We start from the raw sequence: 12,498 nt of genomic DNA on the forward strand, positions 1-12,498 counted from the left end.
GGGGGGGGTTATGCTCAGCATTCATTGTCAACCTTAGCTTATTCCGAGCTTTAGTATTCTTTTTTCAAAATTCAATTTTATTTTTATTTTCAGTTGGGCTTTAGTACTCTTAACATTATTTGTTCAGGACTGTTCAAGAATCATTCTTATTCAACAGTTATTTAATGAAGGCCTACCATGTGCAAATCACTTCTTTGTATCATAGTTATTTGTATGCATGTCATTTCCTGACCCCTCCAACCCCATCCGTGGTGATGTATTGCCTATATGATAATTAAACTTTTGGTTTCTTCCAGTGCCTAATATAATTGGTCCTTTATGTTAGGGATAAAAGGGAGATCAAATAAGGCATAGGACTATTACTTGGGGTGGATGGTTGACAGAGAAAAAGCTATAAAAATGCTTGTTGAATTCTAAAGTGAATTGAATTTGTAAATGTTGAAGGTATTTTAAAGAATTATGACACGGTGTCATCAGATAGTTTACAATTATTACAAGATAATTGACCATGAAAAGCAGTTAAATAGTAGTTACTATGGGAATTCAAAGGAAAGAGACAACACTGTGCAATGGGGTTTGGTCCGTCAAAAGATTCATGAAAGAGGTGAAGTTTTAGTTTGGACTCGAAGGATGGGTAGAATTTATACCTGTTCACTTTATTCAGTTGTCACATCTTCCTTTCTAGGGTGATCATGTGTGGGTGAATTTGTCCTCCAACAAGGAATACAATGTCCCCATTGGTGCAGTTGTGAAAGATAACACTAAACCTAATAAAATCTTGATAGAAGATGATGAGGGAAAGGTAAGTGCTTCCTATCACTGATTATTGCCAGAAGGAAACCTTTCCTGAAATAGGGACTCTTACCACACTCTGTAGAGGTAAGAAAGAGACCTTCTACTATGAAAAGGCTACTCTTCTAAGACATTGAATTGAAATACCAGAAAAAAAGATGAAAAAGGTAAAAATAAAGGCTGAGAGAAAAATATATATATATAATTTTAAATCAAACAAATTTAAAGCCAGAATAGATAGATGATATTGAAAACTAATGGTGCAGCTAGGTGGTATGGTGGGTAGAGCGCTGGGCCTGGAATCAGGAAGATCTGAGTTCCAATCTGGCCTCAAACACTTACTAGCTGAGTGACCCTAAGCAAGTCACTTAACCTCTGTTTGTTTGAATCCACTGGAGAAAGAAATAGCAAACCACTCCAGGATCTTTGCCAAGAAAACTCCATGGACAGTATTGGCAAGCTATGGTCCAGGGTGTCACAAAGATTCAAGCATGACCGAATAACTGAACAACAACAAAAATTGAAAACTAATATTGCAATATGGATTTAAAAATACTTTTCTTTTGGCATAATCCTGGAAATTCAAGGGATTGGGGGAGTGAATGGGAAGAGAATGTTAAGGGAAGAACTGGGGAGAAAAGAAGACATGAGAGGAGAGAACATGAGAGGGAAAAGAAAGGTATGGGGCGAGAAAGGAGGGTGCTTTATGTGAAGGAAATTGTGATTCAGTGAAAGAAAAGTAAGTATGAGTGAAGAAAAATAAGAAATTCTGAGGAATGAAGAGGATGTAAGAGGAAAAAGGAAAAGTGAAAAAAGCATATTGGGGAAAAGAATATTAGGAGAAAGAATAAGAAGGGTAAAAGAATATGCGGAAAAAGATGAGAATGTGGGAAGGAAAAAGATGGGGGGAAATAGGATGAAGGAGAGAGAAAAGGGGAGGTAAAATATAGTATAAAGGTAGCAAAAAGTGAGGGGAGAAGGAAAATAGAGGAAAGAATGACAAAAAATTAGAAGTGAGAAGTCAAAAGATGGTTTGGGGGAAGCAGAAGAGATGAAGAGCAGGAAGGCAAAGGAATTTTAAGTGAGTAGGTAAAGAAGGGCTTATAGGAAAGGAGTGAAGTGGGAAAGGAGAATATGAGGAAGAAGATAGACATAAAAGAGCGTGTGAGGGAAGAAAAACTAGAAAGAGGGTAAGGAGCATATGATAACATAAGAGGAGATGAGATGGAGGGAGGGAGGTGAAATGGAAGAAGGATGTGTGCTAACCATGGCCCGACATTTCATACTAATATTTGGCTGACAGCACATGCCAGGGTCATGATCCACAGGGGCCAGCCAAGGCTTAAACTCGGCACTAGCTCCCGGGTAATGTCAGTTTTGTTCATCCTGGTCCCTCTAGCAATGGATGAGGCAGCACTCCATTAGAAATCAGCTTTGTGGTGATCTAGAGGGAGGAAGAAAAGGGTGATACAATCACCCCTAAATGCGTGTTGTCATCTCTGTATCATAGCCTACCTCCTCCCCCAGGCACTGCACCTGCTCTAACCATGAAATCTGGTCTCATTGCCGAGTTGAACAGTCCCTGGATCAAATGTCTAAAGAGTTCTTTTATATGATTTTAGGAAGGTGATTCTAACCTATGGCTGGTTTTCAAGAGGGTAGAGCATGGTAGTTAATAATTCCAAAGTCACAGGTATAATTTCTGCACAGGCCAGGATATTTTTGTTGAAAGAGCCTCATATCTGCTGCCTACAGACAAACTGACTCCTAATCCCAGCTCCAGACTGGCCCCTGCTAATTCCCACTTGCCTTTAGTCACAGGAGGAGTGGGCAAGAAAGTGCGGCTAGGTCAGGACAAATCCATTCTCATTCCTGGGAAAACAGTCAGTACTATGATTTCCATGTATGGAAAGCACCTCATTAAGGAAATTCTAAACCCCCATTGCATCACTTCCCTCCCTCCACCCAGAACCGCTGGATTGAAGCTCGGGACTTCAAATGCCTCCAACTCATGAACCCTAGTTCGATTCAGGGGGTGGAAGACATGATCCTCCTGGGGGAGCTGAATGAAGCTGGTATGGTGCACAACCTTTTCATCCGCTACCAGAAACACAAAATCTATGTGAGTCTCAAGGAATTGACTTCCACACAAGTAGCAATACAGTGTCAGCCCTTGAAATTCCAGGAGCCATATGGAATGGAATGGAAATGCATTTCATAGGTGCTTACTATGTGCCAAGCATTGTACTAAGTGCTGAGAATACAAATAGAAAAGTAAGATAGCCCCTGCTGTCTCACACTGTACGTGGGGGAGACAATACATAAAAGAGGGTTCCACTCATGGCCAATGGAAAGACCAGAGAGTACTTGGGAGAGGATTGAATCAGCCCTGCCACAACCAATGGTCCCCAGTCAAGAGGATAGTGGATCCAAAGATCAGATTGGAGTTTACCTCTGGGATACCTCCAACTGAGGAGAGAATCATATCTCCTTATTCCCATGGGCCCTCTCTCCTTTCTGAGAATAGCATGGTGCCCTAAATGGAATGGGCACTTACTCTGTGAGTGCTGCTTCTAGAACTCTGCCTTTGGATGAAAGGGTGCCTGATGCCATCATTTATTGGGGTGGGCTTTTCCTTGGCCCTACCTTTGGACACAGATAAGGTCTCACCCTGAGATGCGTCCTGTTACCAAGTTGTTAAATAAGAAAAAAAAAATTGTCTTCCCATTAAGGTAAATCATTTCTGACAACCATTCTCTGCTGCTGTCTACTTTATATAATTCTAAAATTGTGACTTTTTATGGACACTAAATAATTGATTTCAGGGGTTTGAGAAGGCTTGATGAGTCCTTCAAACCTTTCTGATCTGCAAACTGGTGCCTGAAGGCCTATTATCAAGCTTTATCCTTTTAACTTAAGGCTTTATTCCTTGTTAAAATAAATGGGAAGACCACATTCTAATCTATTAACAATCATTGATACCTTAGTATAAATGAAGGATCTGAGAAACATGTTTGGATAGGAAAAGAGGAAGGAGAAGGCATGAGGGGCCTGGATGTATTTATGGTTGTGGGGAGAAGATAAGGTAAGGTAGGTAAGGAAACAGGCCATGAGACCGAGAAAGTAGGAGCCTTGAAGACAAACCACCAGTTTCTCAATTTTTTTTTCTGTAAAGAATACTAAGTCAACTCTAGGTTGTACATTTATCACACGGGAGTGAGCTGGCTCCCTATGGCATACCGCAGCCTTTCATTGCCACTAACACCCTTAGTACCAATATATGTTTAAATAATAATAACCTCCTAATGCTCTGTCCTTTCTAGAAGTCCATGCTATCATGGTAAGGAACTTGAATGACTAGTACTTTTCAGAAGTGTTACAGCAATCTAGCTTCCCATCCCCCTTCACCTCCATCACCTCCTCTTTTCTTTCCATTTTTTCCTTACATTTTGCCCCACTCATTCCTTTTAATCTGAAGAGGACTTGCCAGTCCAGTTTCCCTGCCACAAGAGCATGGCATATCATTAGCTTAAGCAGAATACTCGTGGGTACATATCTCAGGCCTCACCATTACGGGCCTTGGTCACAATTCCCTTTTCATTTCCACAGACTTACATAGGTGCCATCTTGGTGGCTGTGAACCCCTATCAGATGCTGCCCATCTACACTATGGACCAGATCCAGCTGTATTACAACAGAAGGATAGGGGAACTGCCCCCTCATGTCTTTGCCATCGCAGACAGCTGCTATTTCAGTATGAAGAAAAACAAGAGAGACCAGTGCTGTGTTATCAGGTATCATGGGAGGTTTGGACTTCCACTTACAAAGCTGAGATGTGGGAGGTCATAGGACAAAGAAGACCAGAGTCAACCTTAGGAGGAGGCAGAGTAGGTAACTACCTGCCTGGTGTGAAGTGGAGAACATCTCCAAATATCTCCGAGTTGCAGAGGTGGGAGGGACCTTAGTGGACCTTCGTTCAAAGTGTGCCTGGACAAGAAAGTCCTCTAAACCATACCTATTCTTTGCTTGAAGACCAGAAACAATGTCTTCACTCTGTAGAGACAACTCATTTCACTTTTGAATGACTCATTGTTGGGAAGGTTTCTTTTTTTCCCAATTGGATCAAGTCTACATTTTCTTCCTGATAACTTCCACCCATTGTGTCTAGTTTTGACCCGTGAGACCAAGCAAAACAATTCTATCCCCTTCTCCATGATAATTCTTCAAATACTTGAAGACACTTACCCTGTCCCTCTTAATTCTACTGTTCTCCAGGTTAAATACCGTCAGTTCCTTCACTAAGTTCTAACAGTATTAGTATGAATTCAAGGTGCTTCACCATCCTTCACCATGCTGCTCTTTTCAGGTCATTGGAGTTTGTAAATGTCCCCCTGGAAATGTAGAATTCAGACCCAAGCACGCTTCTCTATGTATCATCTGACCAGGGTAGAGTAGGGAAGTCCTATTACTTTTTTATTCCTGGATGATATTACCCTCTTAATACAATCCAAATTTGCATTCACTTTCTTGGCTGCCATTTCATACTATTGACAAACATTGAGCTTGCAGTCTACTAAAATCCCCAGATCTTTTTCAGATGAACTTCTGTCTAGCCATGCTTCTCCCATCATATGCTTGTAAAGCTGATTTTTTAAAAACTCAGTGTAGAATGTTATATTTATCTCTTGTCCCAATGTATTGCAGCCAATGCCTGAAATACAGTCATTATTGTTTCATTCTCTTAAGTCTTAAAGACTTTTAATCTCCAAGAATCCCCATTCACATGCAAATGCATATCCCATATGTCCTTAAAATATTATAAAAAAGAAAAAAATGGCTTCAGTTCAAAGATACATTAATTATTTGGTGATATAGGGATGTCCTCTGGGACTCTAGCAGTACTATTTATGATTGTGAAAAAAGATAGAAGGAACCTAAACATCCAACAATTAGAGACTGATTGATCAGGCTGTGGTATATTGATGCATGAAATACTATAATGCAATTTACAACAAATAATACTGGGAATAGAAAGAAATACAGAAAGGTGTGTAAAATCATTCAAGATAAAGAAAGCAGAACCAGAGAGTTTACACAATGCCTGTGATGGTTTAAAAGGAAAAGTTAAATGCAAATATAAGGTTGAATGGACCTTTGTTCTGTTGTAATGTGAATCATCGAGATAAGACCGTTAATCATTTTAAGTGGAGTTTTAATTGCTGGCAACTGCCAGGGGTGAACACGACCCAAATCAGGCAGCCTTGAGGTACATATTCTCGGGGTTTTATAGACAAAAGCCACAACATAGCTGTTGCCAAGGAGAAAATGCAGAAGCCAAAAGGTAGCAATCAGTTCGTTGCCTAATGACCCATTTGTAGCCCACCTGGAAAGTCCTCAAGGAACTGGGAAGGGAGGGGAGGGGCTATGGGTTCCAGGTGGCAGGTTTGGGTAGGTCTTCTAGGCAGGCTTTGTTTTGGGCAAGTCTCCTAGGCAGATTTACCAAAGACAAGGAGGGATGGGGGATGTTCACAAAATGGTGGTTACAACAGTTCATTTAATGAAGAGGGACCTAGAGAAAACACAACATAAAACATAATAAATAATAAGGGTAAGATATAATAGATAAGGCTCTTTTAAAAAGCATCATCAATTGTTAATGTAAGTTTGACTTGTGTTATTGTTTAAAGTCATGTTCAATTGAATACAATTTACTAAGTTGCCTACTATGCTCAAGGTACTGTGTTAGGCACTGGGGATGAAAAGAGAAAACTCAAAATAGTCCTCAACCTCAAGAAGCTTATAATCTACTTGGGAGTGGTTTACTTTGTGTATCCAGATAAATAAATATAAATTATGTAATAGTGGCTACCATTTATGTAGTATTTTAATGTTTGCAAAACACTTTAGAATATCTCATTTGACAAAACAATCTTGGGAAGTAGGTGCTATTATTATCTCCATTTTACAGACGGGGAAACTGAGGCACAGAGCGCTTGCATGACTTTACCAGGGTCACAACTAGCATATGTCTAGCAATCCAGATTTGAATGCAGAGTCTTGACTCCAGACCCAGTTTTCCATTCACTGTACCACCTACCTGTTTTCATATAAGAAAGTAATTCTAGACAAAGCAAGTATGTGTGAGAAATGAGTGTGAATCCCTGGGAGATTAAAGAAGGGTCTGAATTAAGAGGTGGCTCCTGAGCTGTGTTTTGAAGTAAGCTGGGGACTCTTAGCAGTGTTAGTGAGAAGGGAGGACATTACAGATGCAGAGTCTGTACAAAAGCACAGATAGGTAATGAAATTTAAGGTACAAGGTGCAGCAAAGAGGCCAGTTAGTGTAGAGAGTATGCGAAGGGGAGAGCATAGATTCAAAATAAATTACCTTTCTAAAATAATATAGCAATAATAGCTAACATTTATATATGTGCCAGGCACTCTGCTGAGTTCTTTATGATTACTATCGTTTGATCCTCATAACATCTCTGGGAGCTAGGTGGCATTATTATCCCCATTTTATGGATGAGGAAACTGAGTCAGAAAGAGGTTACCCAAGGTCACACAGCTAGTAAATGTCTGAATCCAGATTTGTGCGCAGGTTTCCCTGACTCTAAGCCCAGCACTATTAGCTGCTTGTGCTAAACTGTTTGCTGAGAACATGACCTCACAAAATAGGATACAGGATAAGTGTCTTGTGGCATTTAAAAAATTCAAGAGATACGATTTCTTGGTAGTTCATCAGTTTATATCATTAATGCCAACATTATAATAAAAGAGGTCAGTGGCACTCTTGAATGCCAAAAACAATCATGGTGGCTCAGCTTATATGTCCTTGGAAGAGGGGTATTCCTGAGAGTGGCAACCAACTCTTATTGGTTAACAATTAATGAGAGAGAATGAATATTACAACGAGGGGTTAGACCTATTCTAACTCTTGTGTAGGTTACTTCTAAATTACCCCAGAGCCTTAAGCAATCTATTCAAAGAATTTATTCCCACTCAAACTTGAGTAGAAAGTTGGGTGGAGTCTCACCAATAATTCAATCTCATTATTAGTAATGTCCTTCAAGAAATTGAACTTTGAAATGAGGACTATAGAAAAATGGGGAACTCTGGTTCTCCCCAAATCATTGATTATTAAGAATAATTTCTTTCAGTCTGCATGTATTAGGGCCATAATAGTTGCATACTTATTGAAAATGGAGGTGGAAAGGTTGTAGCTGCCTCAATTCATCTCTTCTATTTTGAAGGGAATGCCATTTTGATTCCTCGAGATCTGCTTTCTTGGAAGAGAAGAGAGGAGAAAAGGTTTTATTTGTCAGGAAACCAGTACCAAGCACTAAATAGTTGTTCAAATATTTGTTGATTAATGGAAGGAAGAAGAGTAGATGAGAAAGAAGAAGAGGGAGAAGAGAGGTAGGGAAATAACGTGGCAATGATGGAGAGGCATCATTAGGCAGGAAACTGGGTGAAGAAATATCTGAGGACTTTGGTGAAATGCAAGCTCAATGTGTATCTGTAGTGTGTTGTGACTATAAAAAGCCTGAAGTAATCCTGGGATGCTTCAAGCTTCTGGGAATAAGGAGGTAATCAACAGTCCCCCTATACTTTGCCTGGTCAGACCACATTTGGATTATTACATTCAGTTTGGGGCATCACAGTTTAGGGAGAACATTAATAGACTTGAGAGTGTCCAGAGAAGAATAACCAGCATGATAAAGGGCCTAGAGTCTATTATTTCACATGAGGATTGGTGGAAATAATGAAGGGTGAATAACATGAGGAAGAGAAGACTCAGGGGATGACAGGATAGCTGTCTTTACATATTTAAAGTGTTGTCATGGAAAACCATCAGTCAGTCAATATGCATTTATTAAGCACCTACGATATGCCAGGCACTAGACTAAGCACTAGAGATCCAAAGAAAAGGAAAAAAGACAGGCCTTGCCCTCAAGGATCTCACAATTTAATGGAGGAGACAACATTCAAACAACTACGTCCAGCTTGTTGTTGTCCAGACGTGTCCAACGCTTTATGACCCCATTTGCGGTTTTCTTAGCAAAGGTACTAGGCCATTTTCTTGTTCAGCTCATATTACAGATGAGGAAACTGAGGCAGACAAAATTACATGCACTTGCCCGGGGTCACACAGCTAGTGAGGCCAAATTTGAATTTAGGAAGATGAGTCTTCCTGACTTCAGGCCTAGCTCTCTAACCACTGTGTCACCTAGCTTCGTAATTGGAATTGTCCAAAAATAGGTCAATGTTGAAAACATTCCCCTCACTCAGTCTACCATAGCAAGTACAAAAGACAATCATAAGCATTTACTAAGCACTTACTTGTTATATTTTAATTAAAAACCATTAGAAAATTAATTTTTAAAAAATGATTAACTTTTTTAAAAAATCACAGTCATTTCCTAGTAATTCTCTCCCAGCACCCCCCCGCCAACAGAAATCTCCCTCTCAAGAAAAAAATATAGCCAAGCAGAACAAATGAACACGTTGGTTCTCTCTGACAATGTATGTACCATTCCATTCCTATAGTTCACCACTTTTCCACCAAGGACAGGGAGGCCTGCTTCACCAAGGGTACAGGGAAGTCTCTGTTAATCAATGCTTTTATCAGCACTCTGATTATTTCAATGTTCAATAAATATTAATTGTATACCTGCCAAGTGCGCGACACTGTGCAAGGCTGTCGGAAGATACAAAGACGAAATAAAGCAGACCTTGACCTTAAGGAATTAAAATTTTAATTGAAGGTGGTGCAGTGAATAGAGTACTGGCCCTGGAGTCAGGAGGACCTGAGTTCAAATCTAGCCTCAGACGCTTAACACTTACTAGCTGTGTGACCTTGGGCAAGTTGCTTAATCCCAATTGCCTTCAAAAAAGCAAAAAAAAAAATTAATTGAAAGAATAAGACATAGGCCAGGTAGCTAAAGTACAAATTATAATCATAATAATTCAAATTCTATTGCTTTATGGTTTAGAAAACATGTCCTTACAACAATCTTGCCAGTGACTTAGTGCAAATATCACTATCCTTGTACTAGATGGTAAGTGGCAGCTAGGTGAAACAATGGATAGAGTTCCAGGCCTAGAGTCAGGAAGACCTGGGTTCAAATCTGGTCTCACACACTTACTAGTTATGTGACCCTGGACAAGTCACTTAACTCTGTTTGCTTCAGTTTCCTCATTTGTAAAGTGAGCTAGAGAAGGAAATGGCGAACCAATCCAGTATGTTTGTCAAGAAAACCCCAAATGGGGTTACAAAGGCTTAGACATGACTGAAACAACTGAATAATTATACTAGAGAGTAGAGAACAAAGGTCCAGAGAAGAAATAACTTGTCCATCATTACACAGACAATCAGTGCCACGCTGAGACTCCCTCTGGGCCTTTTGGACTCCATGTCCAAGGCTCTTTCCAGTGTGTCGCATATTTGACCATTGTCACAGAGGGATTCAAACAAAATGCAATGAGAAATCCAATAGTGTAGAGCTCATTTTCAGTTGGGAGGGTCAGGGAGGAGAAAGCACATCTGCTGAGCCTTGAAGGATAGGGGGGATTATGAACATTCATCATTGTACTAGACCACATAATATAATGACATCCTCAGGGACTATCGAAGTGTTTTGTTGACTCCCCAAATCAATTGGTCAGTCAACAAGCACCATACTAAGGTCTTAGGATACAAGGAAAAGGAAACAAAAACAAAAACCCACCAGTCACGTTCTAATGGGGAGGGCAATATGCAAATAACTGTGTATAAATGAGCTATATACAGAATAAACTGGGGATAATCCCAGAGGGAAGCCACTAAGATTATGGAGCACTAGGAACTGCTGCGTTTAGATGGAATTTTCTCAGAGAATGGTGGGATTTTATAATCTTCTTTCTGCTGAGAGGAGTCTTTTCTCTGCCCCATGCTTTCAATAAGGTCACCACGATCAAGGGGCTAGCGCACGAGCAGGAGCATCTCTACGTTATTGTCACTAGCCCAATGTCCCGCCTCCCACCAAGTGATTTCCAATGTTGCATAATTGGCATCACCCGGATGCTAGTTTACTTCCATTTGGACATAGATCCTTCTGAGCAATAAGCTTCTGTGAAAAAAATGCCAGATGAATCCGTCTGCTGACAGCGATCAGCTGTCACTTCTCAGCATGTCAGTGTATCCAACTACCCTATTCCATCCGAGTGAGAAATCAGAAGGTGGATCCATCTTGCCAAGAATGTAAAGTATATAGGCTATTGTTAGTTATCTGCTTCTCAGAAACCTTTTATCTCCTGCTCAGGGTTGGATGCTAGGGGTAGGAGGTCGAAGTCTCTGGAAGTCTGATTCCGAATTACTAGGAGAGAGGGGAGAGGTCTTTTTTATGGATTAAAGATACACCATTAAAAAACTCATATCCTACATTCCAGTTTGTAAAATTTATTCTTTCAGTAGGGATTATACACTTTACAAAAGGTAGCTTCAATGAACCCATTAAGAAGTGAATTCTCCAATGCATTTAAAATAAGGCTCAAATGACGAAAGGTTGATTCTCACACAATTTTTCAAGTACCGTATAAAGTGAGGTCCTCCTGACCCCTTGTAAAAAGTAGCATGGCGTAATGAGTAGATAACCAAACTTGATGTCAGGAAGTACTGAGTTTGAATCCTAGCTCAGATATTTAATAACTATGTGACTGTGGGCATTTATTTTCTCTCAGCTTCAGTTTCCTCATCTGTAAAATGGGTGTAATAATAGTACCTACACCAGAGGATTTCTGTGAGGATCTAATGAGACAGATAATATGTGTAAAATGCTTTGCAGACCTTGAAACACTATATAAATATTACCAATTATGATTATTTATAAGATTAAGATGTTACAGTAATTGAGTCCTATGGTCCCTGGTTTGATCCCGAATAAAAGAAACAATCAATCAACATTTATTAAACAACTACTATGTGCTAAGCACTGGGGATATGAAAGGGGACAAAAGACAGTCACTGCCCTGAAAGAGTTTACAACCTAATGGGAGCGGCTCCAAAGTGGACATTCATAGTAGGGCTCCAGCAGGAGAGGAAATTATGTGAGTGGAGAAATAGCCTAGTGGAGTAAAAAGTGTTTGGACTAGAAATTAATGAACCTGGGGTCTAGTCCTATTTCTGCTACCTACTTTCTTTGAGACCTTGGAAAAGTCACTTTCCTTCTCTGGTCTTCTCAACAAATAAGGAAGTTGGTTATCGATGAATTTTAACATCGCTTTCAGCTATAAAATTCTATGATTCTTTGACTTATATAACCTTGTGTAACCAATCAGAATGCTGAGTTGGAAATAATCTTAGAAGTCATCTGGTTCAATGGGGAGCAGAAGTCCCTTCTACAGAGGCTCATGCTGGAGCCAGCTCCTACCACCTTCCAAAAGCCAATTGTTAAATTTTCAGTGTGAGCACTGACACCTTGGAATTCAGCTAATGCTACAAATCAGGTCTTGGTTTATTATTTTGTTGATTGTCTACTTAAGAAAGCAATGTAGAAAAGCTTAATAATACAGATTAAAATTTTCACCCTGCCTCCCCCAGAGAGCTGATTGTTAAACTTTTATCAGCATATTCCTGCCTCTATACCATTCCTGACAAGGGGCCTTTGTTTGAAGACCTCTAGGGATAGAGATGTAGCGGCAAGCACCCCAAGCATCCTCAGGGTTTGC

General features: G+C 40.0%; 1 protein-coding gene across 1 annotated transcript in view; it reads left to right on the plus strand.

The window, feature by feature from the left end:
• Positions 1-685: 685 nt before the first annotated feature.
• The window catches only part of MYO7B (myosin VIIB), a gene marked incomplete at its 5' end in the record, with an annotated part of 127,210 nt that continues 115,397 nt past the window's right edge, over positions 686-12,498 (plus strand). Inside the window, 3 exons of the mRNA XM_069063371.1 lie at positions 686-802; positions 2,762-2,914; positions 4,402-4,586. Coding sequence (XP_068919472.1) covers positions 686-802; positions 2,762-2,914; positions 4,402-4,586 — 455 coding nt within the window. The remainder of the gene's footprint in view (positions 803-2,761; positions 2,915-4,401; positions 4,587-12,498) is intronic.

Source organism: Petaurus breviceps, unplaced genomic scaffold (assembly GCF_028583685.1).
Source record: "Petaurus breviceps papuanus isolate PSGF00001 unplaced genomic scaffold, PetGlider_PUasm1.0 90556, whole genome shotgun sequence".
Lineage (NCBI taxonomy): Eukaryota > Metazoa > Chordata > Mammalia > Diprotodontia > Petauridae > Petaurus > Petaurus breviceps.